Consider the following 17,500-nt stretch of genomic DNA (forward strand, 5'->3'; position numbering starts at 1 on the left):
ACTGTACTATCCTAATGAAGGCAATAAATCCCCAAAATGTTTCTTAAAACAGCAATCTAGTAAGTCCATCCTCCTCCATGTCTGAGGTACCCTGTGCATGGTAGGCCTACTATCTCCCTATACAGCCCCCATTGAGTTGCCTGTTGGTGCGCATCGGTGAGGCATAAATGTTTCACATGATACAGGACTCAGGAGCACACAGAACAACGTGCACACAGAGAAAGTTTTTGTTGGAAATTTCTTGAGCCAATGCAACAAGAAGCAATACTTGACTACATCCTCTTTCATTACTTTTCCCTAGATGGTCCTACTTTCAAACTCTTCCCCTTTCCATCAAGAATTTTAACCTAATTCCTACTTGCTTCCATGCTTTCACATTCAACATTACGTCTTCGACATGATATGTTACCTGGATACGATCTGTGTAGTGGTCCAGCATCAGAACTCCAGAGCTCGTGACTTTCTTGGTCTCCACCATCGTCTTCAGGTCAGCCAACAGGCTCATGTGTTTGGACATGTCGGTGGCCAATACCTAAAAGGAGATGACGCCACACAGTCACACATCAGATGATGTTCGACCTGTGACTTCTTCCATTGTAGAGGTGAAAACATCTAGCAATACAGTGCTTCAGACACCACTTGAGAAATATGAAAATTCATGTAAAGTATAGGCAAAATGATGAATTGTAAAACTATGTCAAAAAAATAAAATAAATTAATGGTTTAAAACATAACGATGGAGTATGACATTGCTTGCACTATCAATATGGCAAAGACAATGGTACAGAAATCTGCAGTGAATGATGTCACTTTCAAACTGCTTGGTAAGCTTCACAATCAGCTGATGTCATATCATGAGTACAAAATCAGAGATATGAGCACTAGATGTTCAGCCTTTTGGCTTGGCCCAGCCTTGGGCACCGCCGTCTTCGCACGGTATACTGATATTTCTCATGGATGTTACCACCACTTACAGGGTGATATAGACATTGCCTTGTAACTTATAAACGTGTAGCATGCATTTTTGTAGCCCTGTGGTGCAGAGGGAACTGTCAGCGACTTCCTGAACAGGAACTATGGCTTTCAGATAAGGTGGAGTGTTTACGACCCGAGTCCTCACCATGTCAATGACGAGTTTGCGAAGGCTCTGCCGCTGCCTCTTACTGAGGCTCTGGAATATGTCGCAGTTCTCCTCGTGCAGCAGCTTGAAGCCCACGGCCAGGTGATGGTTCTCCAGAACAGACTCGTCGTTGTACATCAGCGCCAGCTCTGAGTCTGGAACAGGGAGTTGGACATCAATCAAGACTAATCAAGAGCCATTACACAGTCAGTGCACAGTTTTAACATGTTAAGACACGACGTTATAGATTTGCACATTTATTACAAGAGTGGCAATGATCCTGTGTTATGTCATAGTAGAGTAGTACTATGGTAGTAGTTCACTTTTCAATGACTATTACAGCGTTCCACGGGTGGAACAGCGTGCGTTGTGGGGCTACAGTTTCATTTGATGCATCGGAGTAGCCTTGGACCACCCATACTTCTTGTGACACTGCATGAAAGTTCATGACCCAGTCAGTCTGACCAAGTTGGCTATCTCTGCCTTTTCAGTGTTCTCTGATTTTAGGAAATGAAGAGCATTGAACCAGAGTAGCCAAAACGTACATTTCTATGTATTGGTCTCAAACTGGGATACTGTATGTATTGTAGGTTGGCTATAGTAACTATTCAAATGGGTCTGTTTATGGGTCAGTGATGGGGTTTTTTTTGGACTGAAAAATCAGGTGGTACAACCACAGCTAATGCCCATAAATTAATTGGTAATTGGTAATTAATATATTGCAATGAATATGCTTCTTAGATAATACACTAAAAACAAAGCAAAATCCATACAATAGTGGCATTAGCTGTGGTTGAACCACCGTGACATGTGCAACTACTAAAACGTCAAAGACCCTTACACGCCTCTATGTGAGCGTGTGCATGTTGAGTATGCTTGCATGTACCAGTACACAAGCATGGAGCTCTAGTTCCGAGTTGACCTTACTTGTATTGATGAGGAACTGGTTGGAGACTCCAGGATGGTCCACGTCATGAATGGCGGCAGCGAACAATGCAGCCAGGATCTCAAGGTCAGTGAAGACAGCCTGCAGGCAGCCACAGAGTAAACACACTCAAACCATTGTTGCTACCCGTGACACAAGTCGCCGGCATTCAACAGAGAGAACCTTACATTGCGCCTGAGTTTGGAACTGTTATGTACAGCCTCTAGCAATCAGACATGTTTCAGTCAAACACATTCTATATATGTATGAAAATAGAGAGTCTTGAGTAGTCAGAGATCTAGTATACATAGGGAAACATAAGGAAAAAAACATAGGGCTTCAAGGTCCTCAGATCAGATGTCATCAGGAGGCTGGCAACAACCCCTTAAACCCCCAGGGTTTCCAAAACTGTGGTGCGTGCACCCCTGGGGGTGTGCGGCCTGTCACAAGGGGGTGCGCGAGCTGGATATGTGTGTTTTTTATCCAGCATTAATGAACGTCAGGTTAATTGTTTGATGAATTGTATGCTGGAAGGATCCATCTGAAGTGTAATTTATAACTCCTAGACTTGTCATGCAATAAGTTCCATTGTAATGATGGCGGAAAAAAACGTCAGGTCCACTGGAAATCAGGATTACCCAAAATGTGCGGCGGTGCAACATTAGCTTATGGGGTGCACGAACCATATTGAAATGTAAAAGGGGGTACATGGGGGGAAAAGTTTGGGAAGCGCTGACTTAACCCATTGATGATTGATGCTGCGTATACGCGGCATTGACCTAGGTGCCTCAAGCGACATACAGTAGTTACAGCGTTCAGGCTCATGAGATTTCAGATTTTATATAAAAATGTGTGTTAAAAAAGTATGTTACAGCTGAATGAAGACATTTCATGTTTTTATGTGCTTGGGAGGCCGAGATATTTAGGTTTTTTCATATGCCAAGGGCACATTTTCCCAAAAAGGGCTTAGGCATTCAGCAGGCGTTTTTTTGCAGGTCCCTTCGTCTTAAATGGGTTAAAGTGGATTGCTCGAGACACCAACAAAGTATGACTGCTGTTCATAGATGTAAGAATCTTGTTGTAAGACTCTTAGGGCGCATTCAGGCTGACTGAGAACCGCGCCGGTGCCTATTCCCGCACCTAATCGTGAACCGGCAGTCGTGTTCACACCACAGAAATTAGCGTTTGCGAACCAGAAAGTTAGTTCGCAATGCGAACCGCACAATACTTTCTATACGAGACTTGACAACAACGTGGCCGTCAGCAGGTTCATCCGGATAACACAGTCACGTGCGGAAAAAGTATAGAGCCCGGTATGAACACGGGTGGTTCGCAGATGAGCACTTAAGTGCCGAACGCAACTGGTGCGGGCACCGGCACCGGCTCCGTTCTGGTCGGCCTGAAAACCCTATTGGTGGACACTTACATCAAGGGCTGGAGTGGACAGCAGCACATGTGTAGACTGGGTGACATCGGCGGCATGCAGACTGTTGTGGTAGGCCACGTTGGCATGGTAATGGTCCTCCAGCGTCATCACGTATGTCACAAACGTGTCCATGGGAATCTGGAATGTCTTGAACAAATCTCGCTCCTTCACGACACGAAAATGAAATAGAAAGACAAACATCTCCATTTAGTGCCATGTGAAACATTTGGACAAATGTTCCCACTTAACATCAATTGTTTTATGTCACTAATCATTGCCTTAAAAGCAAACAGGCTACATAAGTACTGTGTGGTGTTGTGCAATGATTTTGATATTCAATTTGATAAGCTTTTGATGTTCATTAAAAGCTTATCAGATGCATTAACTGGGCTTGACATAGGAATAGCAAATGTGACAAGGTGGCGTTTCTCATACATAAAAAACATGTTAAGCATGTATGCAGCAGTTAGCCTAAAATCTGTGTAGGGTATGTCTCATTATCAGTCAGAAAAAAAGCAGTTTCAATTGTTTCAAACATCTACAGAACCTCCAGAAAGTAAAATTTTCAATCCAACAGAGCCAGACCTTCTATTACAAAATATACGTGTGTACTGTAGCACGAAGGACTGGCTCCACCATGGACGCTATGGGCAAAGAATTCATGGACATAGAGTTTTAAGTGAGAAAAGCAAATGTAAGCAAACATTTTGCACTGCTGCACAGCCAGACTCTATTACAAATAACGTGCAGTATGAGTGGCTGGTTCTGCCTTGGAGGTCATACATACTATCATGTTATACAGTACTATCATGTTCCTATCAAGTTCCCATCAGGCTTCAAGATGAGTAATAGGAGCAATGAAGATTGAATGCACGCAAGCATATTTACAATAAATTTAGGGCCTAAGCCATTTCATGAAAATCGAAAGCACGCACCTGGAATATGGCATACATGATGCAGCTGAGAGGCCTGTTGTTAGAGTACTCGGCCACATGGAAGATGTTAAGGCCCCACTTGTTCAAGTCATCCAGCTCCTGTGAGGCGCACATCACGGCACAGCACAGGAAAACACAGCACAGGAAAACACACATGTATTATTCAAGCACCAACACGTGCTCCTGGCCACTGTCTCTTCCACCACGCCAAATCAGCTTGTAAGGTTATTGGGAAGCACTCTTTGCTCTGTTCTGTTCTGTACTGCACTGTGTGTGTGTGTGTGTGTGTGTGTGTGTGTGTGTGTGTGTGTGTGTGTGTGTGTGTGTGTGTGTGTGTGTGTGTGTGTGTGTGTGTGTGTGTGTGTGTGTGTGTGTGTGTGTGTGTGTGTGTGTGTGTGTGTGTGTGTGTGTGTGTGTGTGTGTGTAAAAGTTTGATGTTTTCCTCAAGTCCCAATGTACAGTATGTAGGGATTGTGTGTGTGTGTGTGTGTGTGTGTGTGTGTGTGTGTGTGTGTGTGTGTGTGTGTGTGTGTGTGTGTGTGTGTGTGTGTGTGTGTGTGTGTGTGTGTGTGTGTGTGTGAGTGAGTGAGTGAGTGAGTGAGTGAGTGAGTGAGTGAGAGAGAGAGAGAGAGAGAGAGACAGAGAGAGATGGTGTGTCAGTAAGTCAGTTTGATAATACATAATGTCCACATGTACAGCATGCATGTACGTGTTTCTCCATGTGAGTGCCTGCGTTTGTACCCTGGCCAAGGACTCCTCGTGCTCGGTCTTGACTCCGAAGCGAGGCAGCGAGGAGATGGTGAGGCTGGAGCTGTGGGTCAGCTTCTTCACGCCGCTGATGCGACACATGGGCTTCTCCGCGTCTGGCAGCGTGGGGGACGGAATCTCCACATCATTCTGCTTATCTGAGGGACACACATGAATAAGAATAAGAATAAGAGCAAGAATAAGATAAGATAAGACAAGACAAGACAAGACAAGACAAGATATAGATAAGATAAAGATAAGATAAGATAAGATAAGATTAACTTTATCGTCTGTTTGCACAGATATTTGTCTTGCATGACACTTCTCCACAATCCACATGTAAACGCACATCAAAGACACACAAAACACAATATGGCCTATACGTAGAGTCTAGTCATCCAGGTCCATAAGCTGTTAGGGCAACACAGTACAGTAAAATTTAAAAGCTACTAATTAAGGGCTGTATTCTCCCACCCGTGTAAGTCAAAAAAAGCGTGCAACAGCGCCTCCGCGCTTACTCAAGTCTGTGACTAAGAAGGGTTTACGCGGGATTTCACCAGTTGCGCACTTTGGGTGGGACCAAAGGGAGGGAGTTTTTCATGTAAATTAATTCTAAGCTCATTCTCCCGTCCACTTACGTGCGTTTGCCTTTACGCACATCAAAGGGCTGTAGTAAGGTCAAACGCCACTATGAGGCAAAATGTAATATTGCGTTTGATTTTCGCTTCGCTCGCATTTTGAACATTTTACATGGTATATTTTGTTGATGTTCCGTTAGTACAGTCAGCGTGAGTCCAAATCGAAATTCAATTCTCAGTAATCCTATTTCTAAACTACACAATTCCACATTACCTGTGGCCCCATAACATGTTCTCATATTTGTGAACTTACAAGTAAATGCAAGCAATTCATTAATAAGTATGAGGATCATATTATTTTGTGCCCACGAACTGCAACCAAAGCGTCAACCTCGTTGCACCATGCGCAAGAAGACAAGGCATGTCAGACCAAATATAATGCTGTCCGTTATGAGTATAATGTTGTTCCAATCGTCTGGACAGCCATCCAATTTAGGCCTATTCAAAAACACAAATCTACACCCTTTTTATTATGTTGTAGCCACGCTAAGTAAATGCTTTTTATTGCAACTTCTCCACTTTTGTTATTTATTGGAACTCGTGCATATGTGCATGTAGGCTATTAAACTTCCTGGACTGGTCCCCGACATACAAAGTCAAGTCCCCATCAACCTATTGCATGTTGTCCTGTCTGTTTTTTAAGACACAAACATATTTACTGAAGCTCATAACAGCTACACGTAAAAAGGAAGGCCTACATATCAGAGCATATATTTGGCATTTCGCCTCTGGTTACACATTACACCCCATCAGCTGCGTGTTTTGCATGCATGCCTGCGACAGAATATAAAGTCTCAGATTTTGCACACACGTTTGCAATCAATATTTGTGTTGACATCGCTTCGTAGAATGTAAGGATGCGTGGGTATCAATGGAAGGCTCCTTTTCTGTCCTTTCACATAATATTAATGTCACGTTGCTGCTGTGTGACACGTGGAGAAGCGCTTTTAAAAGTCAGCATATACAATGTTTGTTACTGGGGGAATTAAGAGGCAATGACCAGCATTTTAAATAAGTTTTTAATCTCCGGTATTGTAGGCAACACATCAAACTCCATTTAACAAAACGTTTCATGATGTTTATTATTTCAATCAACCTGTTGCTGTGCGCTCCAAAACGCTGAGCTGCAGTTCCCGCGAATGGGACACATCGTGTGTCCACCTCATTATCTCACCTCCACTACTCGCCTTGTGTTTGTGAAAAGGAGCGGAGGTTAGATTTTGAAATGCTTTTGCACGAGGACTTTTGGCACGTGGTTTTAAATTCAAAGTTAAAGTTCAGTTTTGGATTTCAACGGACTATCAAGGTTTTCACATGGTTGATCTGAAAATCCATGCGCCATGGTTTCTTGCTAGCTACAACTGATGAACTTTGTGAAGACTCATCCCCCATTTAGCAGATATCACGCCCATGTTGGGCTACACGCTGTTTTTCAGAGTTAAGCAAGAGGGGTGTGGCGACGTTCCAGAGGGGAGAATACACGCAAGATGAACCTCCGCCAAGGAAGTGGCTTGATAGAACATTTGACTGTTACACCCTTCTTCTTCATGTTCTGTACCCAGAATATGAGCTGCTACCCTCTGGCAGGCGATTCAGAGTACCAGTTAAAAACAAGAAAAGGTTTCTGAATAGGTATAGGTTTTCTTTTGTCCCTGTTTCTGTTAACCTACTGAACGCAGGTCATTAACAACTACCATCCTGTAATGCCATGTATGTATGCGGGTGGTGGGCTGTGGTGGATATGCACTTGAGTGTTTCTATGTATGTGTGTGTTTATTGTTGTTTTTGTTTTTTTGGCGTCATGTGTATGTTGTGTGTATGTGGCAGCTATGTATGTCCAAGACAAATTTCCTTCGGGACTATTAAAAAAAATCTTGAATCTTGAATCTTGAATCTTGAAGTCTTTCAGCCTTCTTTTTGTGGAGTTAGAAATTGGAATGTCAAAATTCACCCTATCCCGCAATGATGAAGAATTTAAGATCTTGTTCCTTTTGCCATTTCATCCAAACCCATTCAGAACTCTTTGAGTTAACCTTCTGACAAACAGACAAACCAATGCGACCGAAAACATAACCTCCTTGGCAGAGGTAATAAGAATAAGAATAAGAATAAGAATAAGAATAAGAATAAGAATAAGAATAAGAATAAGAATAATAGTATCTTTATCTTGGTGTCATCAGACCACAGGACATGGTTCCAGCAACCCATATACTCAGTCTGCTTGTCTCTGATGAGACCATGATAAACAAATTTGCTTTAGATGGTGTCAAGAATATGTGGTGATAACCATGTGAGCAATACAAAGAAAAGTGCTTAGTCATTGTTGTGGGACTGACGTGGCTTTGGGCATCATGAGTGCCGTCAACATTGGGAAGCTGAATTTCACCAAAAGCAACATGTAGACAACATGTACTGTGAGTACAGAAGCAGATCATGGCCCTCTCTATGGAATGTAAACATAGGGAAGTACTCACTTTAGCACCATCATAATTTCACAAAAATGGAAGTATGACATGTAAGTTGTGTTATTATTAACCTTACTTTTCTATTGTAAGCTCAACAGATGAAACTTACTATGCATATTTTGATATTAACTTGTGTACTTATTGAAATAATATTCAAAAGGGGTGTATTTATTATTGCTGTGCACTATACATAGTATACATAAAAATGTGCACACAATCACACACAAATACACTCACACACACACATGGAATACACACACATGCATAAACACAATACACACACAAGCACGGAAATACACAAATACATACACAATCAGGTGTGTACCCAGACACACACATACACAACTACAGGACACACACACACACACACAGACACACACACACACACACACATACACACGCACACGCACACACACACACACAGAATACACACACACAGAATACACACAAGCACAGACAGACTCGTACAAAGAATGGTGCCAAGGTTACGACGGATGACAGGAGACAGCTGTGGGTCATGTGATCGCTCGTGATTGACAGCTGTGGTCATGTGACTATGGTTCTGCGTGGGCTTTGGGGCACATGTTTTTGTTTTGGTGGTGGTGGGGGGGTTGGAGGTTGCACTGATGTATTCAGATATGGGAAAGGTGGGGGGTGGGTACAAAGCACACCTATGGTAGACACAAACATGCACGCACACGCGCGCACACAAACTCACTCGCGCGCGCACACACACACACACACACACACACACACACAAACACACACACACACACACACATACTTACCGAGGAAAGTGGTGGAGATGTATTCAGACACCTGGTTCCCAGAGCGACTCATCTCCGACAAGTGAGACAGCTCCCTGTTCAGCATCCGCTTAAACTGGACACAGTAAACACACACACACACACACACACACACACACACACACACACACACACACACACACACACACACACACACACACACACACACACACACACACACACACACACACACACGTTTGTCAGCACAGACAGATGCTCCAGGGCTCCGTGACCTTCTTGTATTGAGCGACGTCCTGAAATGTTCCTTAAATGCTATGTACACATCGCAAATCATTACCATAAATACTGGGGATTTGTTCACCTGGCTGAGGAACATGTCTTTGCTATTGGCCTGACATTTAATGGATTATGTGTGGTGCAGAATGTTACAGTACGAGAGAAATGATAATAAGCTCGCTCATAGATATTCAGACTCTCTCTCTCTCACACACACATGCACGCACACATGCACGCACGCACGTACGCACGCACGCACGCACGCACGCACACACACACACACACACACACACACACACACACACACACACACACACACACACACACACACACACACACACACACACACACACACACACACACACACACACACAGCACGCGATTTCTGCGGATCCACAGTGTAGCACTCGGAGCATTCTCTGAATTGCCATGCTGATGTGGTTTGAACGTTTCATCTGCATAGTGTGTCATAATAACCACGTCATCAATTCTAGTTTCACACAATGAACTATCATCTCTGCATCATGACAGCAGTACGTACAGTATGAAAACACAAACATATGACCACACACACACACACTCATGCACGCGCGCACACACACACACACACACACACACACACACACACACACACACACACACACACACACACACACACACACACACACACACACACACACACACACACTACACGCGATTTCTGCGGATCCACAGTGTAGCACTCGGAGCATTTCGGCCAATTCATCTGTCCTACTGACTGATCCTTCACACATTATCATCACCATGGTAACAGCGAGGTTTCCCTAGCAACTGCCTCCTCCTCCTCCCAGTCCCCCCTGCAGCATGACGGGAGAGAGGTGACTGGCTGGGTGACACTCCGCTCAGCTCGCAGTACAGCAGGTGTCTGCTGAACATCCACCTTTCCCAAGGTCAAACCTTTCCCACCCCATTCATCTACCCTTCTATCCATCCATCCATCAATCCATCCATCCATCCCTTCAGGTCTCACTCCCTTCTTATCTCCTTCGCATCACACTCAGTCTCTCTCTCAGTCTCTCTTCGTCTCTCTTTCTTTCTTTCTCTCTCTTTCTCTCTATTTCTCTCTCTCTCTCTCTCTCTCTCTCTCTCTCTCTCTCTCTCTCTCTCTCTCTCGACAATTCAGCCGCAATCCTTCTCCCTGCCTTGTCCTCATACTGCATTTCTCATCTCTCATTCTATCTTTCTCTCTCCTCATGTCTCCTTGTCTCCATCTCTCTCTCTCTCTCTCTCTCTCTCTCTCTCTCTCTCTCTCTCTCTCTCTCTCTTTCTATCTCTCTCTCTCTCTCTCTCTCTGTTTTGCTTTCCTCTCCTCCTCCTCTCTGTCTGTCTCTCACTGTCTCAGGTCCTTTCTACATCACACACTGCCACTGACCGGTTGTTTCTTGGCCTCTGTGTCCTTGCTGCATTGTGTCAGTGCAGTAATCTGTGTTTTGCACGTAATAATTCCATTTCCCTCGTCATTTTTGTTTTTTTCCTCATGACCAGAGCCGTGTTATGTACGGTACAGTACTGTGAACAGCACGGTACTGTACACAGCCGAGCACGAGCAGGAGAGGCTGAGCGCTAATGGGACCTGTGGCAAAGTGGAGCACCGTCGGGACATTTAATATTTCATCTGCGTGGCCCTAAATATAGAGATAAGACAGCATGCCGCTGATTGCTCAGAATCAAGTAAACACGGAGCACGAGCATGCACACACGGCACGCACACGCGACGCCGTCTGCACATGGCTGATGTGTATGCAGGCAACAAACAGACAGACAGTCAAGAAGTCATGAAGAAACACACTGACTCACACAAGCTGCTCTGTCTGACGCTGAGACACACACACACACACACACACACACACACACACACACACACACACACACACACACACACACACACACACACACACACACACACACACACACACACACACACACACACACACACACACACACACACTACTTAAGTCCCAAAACCTTGAAATCTCCACTGAAAAAATATTTCACTCCGACAAGTCACCCATAGAAACTGTGTTGTATTTGGTGCCTGTAATCAGTGGATGAGCTACTATAACTGCTAAGGGAAGTCTGTCTGCACACACTACTCCAACTCCAACTTTATTTCAAACATACAATGTTTCGACTTCGTCAGGGTGTTCACAATGAGGTATAACTGCTAAGGGAAGTCTGTCTGCACACACTACTCCAACTCCAACTTTATTTCAAGCAATACAATGTTTCGACTTCATCTGGGTGTTGCATCAACATGCCTGATGAAGACCTGATGGCTTCAGGTAAAGAAGTGGGATAAAGGCCCTACCAAGGCCTAACGGTAGGGCACTCGTCTGCTACGCGGCCAAACCAGGTTCGATTCCGGCCTGGGTCCTTTGCCGACCCTTCCGCGTCTCTCTCTCTCCTAAATGTTTCCTGAGGCTACGCGGCCGATCCAGGTTCGATCCAGGTGTCTCTCCTGTCACTAATTAAGTCTAAAAGACCAAAAAATATATATTTTTAAAAAAAGAAGTGGGATAAAGAGATATAAGGTGAAAAGGGTAGACAGCTGCAGTCCGCAGACTAAATTCTCCCTGATAGATGCTCTTTTGTCCCGCACCTGGCCTCAGTGAGGAGACATGTGCATGTACTCTAATGAGCTATAACTGTCACTATAAATGCAAAATCACTTCCTACATAATATACTTTTAAACCACATTTCAAACAAAGGATGATATGTTACCCTCCTTGTGCACACAGTGCAGGAGCTGTACGGTGGCCTACATTTCGCCATGAATCAAACTACCTCGGCAGCCTAATACCCACAATGATAGCATAGTCTGGCACAGTTACCCAAGAGAAGCATTTTCAGGTTAACCCAGTTGCTGGTACTGAGGAGGCCTATAAAATAGCCTATCATCTCACTCACTATTTAGGGCGTTATGTATGGAATATCTTGGTGATATGAGCATAATGCACATGCATGTATCATGTTTGTATTTTATGCATATTATGTGACCATACTAACAGTGAGTGTGCGAGACGCAAGACATTTGTACATTACAAATCTTCAGCAGGGCTGTAGTCAAGTCCACCTTAGTAAGACTAAAATAGTCAAGTTCGAGTCCAAAGAGGTTCGAGTCAGAGACAAGACAGAGTCCAAAAAGATTAGATTGCAAAGCACATGTCGGTCAGTGTAAAAATGTGTGAAATGCAGGAATGTCAATAATGAGAAGACCAAGACAAGTCCAAGTCCATAAAAAACACACTTGAGTCTGGACTCTGGCCGAGTATAGCCCTGATCTGATCTGCGTTTTTAGTTATTCATATGGTGCATCGTGTTAGTAGCCTGGCAAGCCACACTAGCACATGAAAACATTAGTCTGGAATCGCTCGGTTCAGATAGCTAAGGGGCCGTAGGTGGGACCAATTATTATTTGGATTTATTACCACTAATGTCCAGCTTGCCTCTGCTCTGCTCTGCCTTGGTCCATGCTATGACCAGTATCAAATGGATGTTTTTTGTTAGTCACAGACATTTCATGTCTCCACCATCCTGCCAAAGCCCACCCCAAAGATTCAAACAGAAGGGAAATAAAGCCTCATATTGTGAGTGGTGGGTCCAGGCTACTGCCTGTTGTGGTGACCTTACATGTGTGGCATGCGGCGGCATGATCGCTGGCAAGCATGCAGATGTTATGCCCAAAAATCCATTCTCTAGGGTTTCTTGTTAAGGTTTTACAGTGCACTACAATTGGGAGTTTTGAGCAGAACAATAACACAGCTGAGACACTGAAACTGAGATTTTCCTTAATAAAAGGAAAGGACACTCCCGTACATGCAATTCAATTCATCATTAAACATGCCGTCTGTTCTAGTTACAGAACATCAACCCAAAGTGAGCCCTAATTTGTGCTATTAAGAAACCAGAAAGTACGTAAATAAGCAACTTACACCGCCCTGGAAAACAGAATTATCCGGTCAGCCTGTCATATACTTCACAGTGAAATAGTCGATATTTTGGGTGTGCCTTACTTCTACAATGCAAATTGTATCACCATATTTAGTTATTAACCCTCTTCAGTTAAACATACCATGGACTTCCAGCTATGAGGACAAGACACTGCTCAAGCCAAATTAAAGCCCGAGCCCTTCGCTCAAATCAAAGACAACACTGAGATATGATATGGAGATAAGGTGGAGTTCTTCCGTCTAACTTACGCTTCAAAACCTTACAGTACACCAATATGTAAAATCCTATAGTACCTCATATGAAACAGCATTGCAAGATGTTGAAACCTCGTTAACAGGATACTCAAAAACATGCCACACGTTTATCATAGTAGATCACACTACTGTAATGCTTTATGTTGGCCTTGCAAAAGTCTGTCAAAACAATACACAGTAGCTCATTAAAAACTCTTGGCCTTTCCCACTATACCAAGCTTGTCAGAGAGACAGAGAGACTCTGCTGTCTCCAGTCTCTGCGGTGACCCTGCAGACAGTCAGCATAACTCATAGCAGACAGAGTGAAACAGCACAGAACAATCCAGTTACATACAACTATTACCCGGCAGGTTGGTGGGGGGAGTAATTAACCAGTGCCCTGCCCCATCCTCCTCTATGGCTGAGGTACCCTGAGCATGGTGCCTTTCCGTTGCACTGCTCCATTGGGGCGCCATTGAGGACTGCCCCCTTCAATGGGTGAGGCATGAGTGCAATTTAGTTGTGTGCAGTGTGCACTTGTGTGCTGTGTCACAATGACAGCTTTCACTTTCATTATCGTCACCTGGGGAATCTGCAAGATTTGTCTGGACAAACCATACTGTACATAGGCCTACTGTACTAAATGCACAGTCAGAGACAAGACCGAGTCCAAAACGATTAGCGTCCAAGTCAAGTCTGAGTCACATGTCAGTCAGCGTTAAACAAGGAAAAGGATGAATGTTGAAAATGTTTAAAGGTAACCTATATGCCATGGATGTGAACACTTGTATGTTGTTGGATTTCATGCTCGAATCTATGTCTACACTGTAAAAAATGCCGTTGAAATTGCGGCAAAAAACTGTCAAAAACTGTCAAATTGCAACAGTGACCGTAAAATGTAAAACAGTTTATCTCTGTACTAAATACGGCAAGCTACTATTGAGTCAAAAAGCGCTACATAACTTTATTTTTGACAAGTGTCATATGTAGAAAATACTGGACTGTTCTCTGTAAACGAAAATATTGGAAAATACCATTAAGTGAGATTAACTAGTCAAGAAACGGTACATAACTTTATTTTTCACTGGTGTCAATATGTAGAAAATACTGAACTGTTCACTGAAAAGAAAATATTGGAAAATACCGTTAAGTGAAGATGAAGTAGTCAAGAAACGGTACATGACTTTATTTTTCACTGGTGTACACATACAGCAAATTTGTCAGAGTTAGATTGATCAGAGTTAGACTGGTGTTCAGCCAAAATCTAAACATCAAGAGTTGCAGCAACACTACACAGTGTATCTGTATCTTCACAGTAATCTGAAAAAGTCTACCTGGGACAGTAATCCCTTGATTCAGTCTCTTAGAAGTAGCCCAGTCTATTTGAAACTGTCATTCTACCCCATCCAAATCAATCTGTCAATCAATTCCTGACCTCACCTGAGTGCTAAGGGCTGTCATGCAATGATTAACTGCCTGCACCTGCCAAATGCTTCATCACTCGGGTCACATGGTTCACTTGAACATGTATTTAAACAGGGACTGTTGCATTGTACTGCTCACTGGTTGCTAGCTAGCTAGGTGGCTGGCTGGCTGTAAGGCCGGCCGGCCGGCTGGCCTGGCCTGGCCTGGCCTGGCCTGGCCTGGCCGGCCCGGCTAGCAGGTCACGTTGTAAGGGTGGCTGCATGGCTTGCTAACTAGCTTGTTTGTTAGCTTGCTTGCCCTGCTAGCTTTGGCCTTCATTTTCCTTAAGGTTATTTTCAGGCCTTTTTTAAAATAAAGAATGCATTTGCATACCCTTCATTGATGATACTAGACTGGTCCACCTCCCTGCACTAGACAATCTGGCAATTGGGCATTTATTTAGGTATCTAATTAGGTTGATGTTTATTGGACTCCAATGAGTAGAATCAGTCTAATCAGTTGTCTGTGATTGCAACTCTATAATTGAACTCACCTGAGTATAATCAGTCCAATCAGTTGTCTGATTGTAACTCTATAATTGAACTCACCTGAATATAATCTGTCCAACCACTGCTGCCATAATTTTACCGTAAAATGTGAAAAAATAATACCGTTATTTATTTAACGGTAGGCTTTGGCAACCACTGCTGCCATAATTTTACCGTAAAATGTAAAAAGGAAATAAACCGTTATTTATTTAAGGGTAGACTTTGGCAACCACTGCTGCCAGCAGTTTACCGTAAAAACAACAGTTCTTTTTTTACTGTGTATGATAGCCAATGTTTAGAACCTACTGTACCAAAGGCACTACTATATACAAAATGTTTTACTGCTTTTGCTATGATTACAGTTGATTGATGTTCTGCAGTTTCTAGAACTCACAAGCAGGGGCTAAGCAGCAATTTTTGGGCCCTACTGAATGTACAACAGCTTCAATGGGACAACTCTAGACCCTCTTGCTACGGAGTGATTCAAGCCTTCCTGACCAAAAACCCCACACTATAACACACACTACAGTACAACACGTCCTTTACTACCAAACAACCTATAATATACAACATTATACAGTAATAGCAATCTCTTTGTACAGTACTTTGGCAAAATGAACAAGCTACATACAACAGCTACGTACATACTGTAGGACAGCACGTCAGCTATATTGTTGACATTGTGGTGGATGCCATGGTTGTTGTCGTTGTTGTAGTGTGATATGGGGAAAAAATCCAACACTAGAATAGGGATCTCTGCGTACTCTCTTTATTGCAGAGTCACAGTGACCCACACCCTGGTGGAGGCACGTGGAGCCACTCTGCTCTATTTTAGCGATCTGTAACATGTGGCCCAGTCTACTAGCTATTTTAATTATGTTTTCGCCAAAGGGGAACTTGGAAGCCACACTGACTGCACAGTGCCCACGTGCACGAATGCACACGCACGCACGCACGCACGCACGCACGCACACACACACACACACACACTCACTGAAGACTTACTGGAACACATGGGACATAAATTAGGCTTCCCACCCCTGCATTACTGACAAAAGCTGGCCTTGACACCATTTGCAAGCGGTGTGTTAAGCGGTATATATGATTTACCAATGGTAAATCAAGATATGGCGCAGGTTGGCCCTGCCATGACCTAATGGTAGGGCACTGGGTTACTACGCCAGCGACCCGGGTTAGATTCTGGCCCAGGTCATTTTCCGACCACTCCACTTCCACTCCTACTCATTTCCTGTCTCTCCTCCACAGCCCTGTCAAAAAATAAAGGCAAAAAACCCCTAAAAAAATATTTTTAAAAAAAAGATATGACCGAGGTCATCTTCGACCTTGCAAACTCAGTTACTAACTTGCTAGTTGGAATCTGTTACACTCATCCCCCTAAATCTCACTCCCATCAGGGTCTAGCAGCAGTGTAATCAAGGTAATGCGACCCGCGCAGTCCACCGCTCTGGGCTCGAACCTGTGACCTCAGGTCCTACTCCAGTTCGGACATGGGAATCACAGTGGGATACCACTGAGCTAAAGGTTCATATAGCTGTGCGCAGATAGGGACGAGGTGGTGCTAAAGCACCTGCCCCTTTGCCCTCCTGGACAAAAAAATGCCCTTTTTGAAAGTTTTTTGTCACAATTTACTGTGTTGATGTTGGCACGATAATGTACAAATGCTTCAAGATCAAAAGCATGGTTCAATAATGTCCCGATATGATATATAGCCTCTGTAGCCTACTAGGGCAGCCACCAATGTTGCCAGATGTGTCTGACCAAATCCCGCCCAAAAGCTTCTCAAAAACCGCCAAAATGCGCTAAATTCCGCCCAAAATCAACAAATTACATTGACTTCTATGGGCCCAAAACGGCTGAAAAAAACGCCAAATGGACAATTTTTCCCGTTTTTACCCGCAGACGCTCATCCCAAGTAGCCCAATTGGGCGGGCACCCGCCCAATCTGGCAACACTGGCAGCCACATGCCCCCCGCAGCACATGCCCCCAAAACGTCTGTGCACGCC

General features: G+C 43.9%; 1 protein-coding gene across 1 annotated transcript in view; it reads right to left on the reverse strand.

The window, feature by feature from the left end:
- Positions 1-17,500, reverse strand: part of pde4a (phosphodiesterase 4A, cAMP-specific) — a 137,819-nt gene that overhangs the window by 3,164 nt on the left and 117,155 nt on the right. Inside the window, exons 8-14 of the mRNA XM_063187220.1 lie at positions 9,045-9,138; positions 5,148-5,311; positions 4,407-4,505; positions 3,472-3,636; positions 2,048-2,147; positions 1,121-1,275; positions 410-532 (exon numbers count right to left, since the gene is read on the reverse strand). Of these exons, the coding sequence (XP_063043290.1) occupies positions 410-532; positions 1,121-1,275; positions 2,048-2,147; positions 3,472-3,636; positions 4,407-4,505; positions 5,148-5,311; positions 9,045-9,138 (900 nt within the window). The remainder of the gene's footprint in view (positions 1-409; positions 533-1,120; positions 1,276-2,047; positions 2,148-3,471; positions 3,637-4,406; positions 4,506-5,147; positions 5,312-9,044; positions 9,139-17,500) is intronic.

This window comes from Engraulis encrasicolus, chromosome 2 (genome assembly GCF_034702125.1).
Source record: "Engraulis encrasicolus isolate BLACKSEA-1 chromosome 2, IST_EnEncr_1.0, whole genome shotgun sequence".
Taxonomy (NCBI): domain Eukaryota; kingdom Metazoa; phylum Chordata; class Actinopteri; order Clupeiformes; family Engraulidae; genus Engraulis; species Engraulis encrasicolus.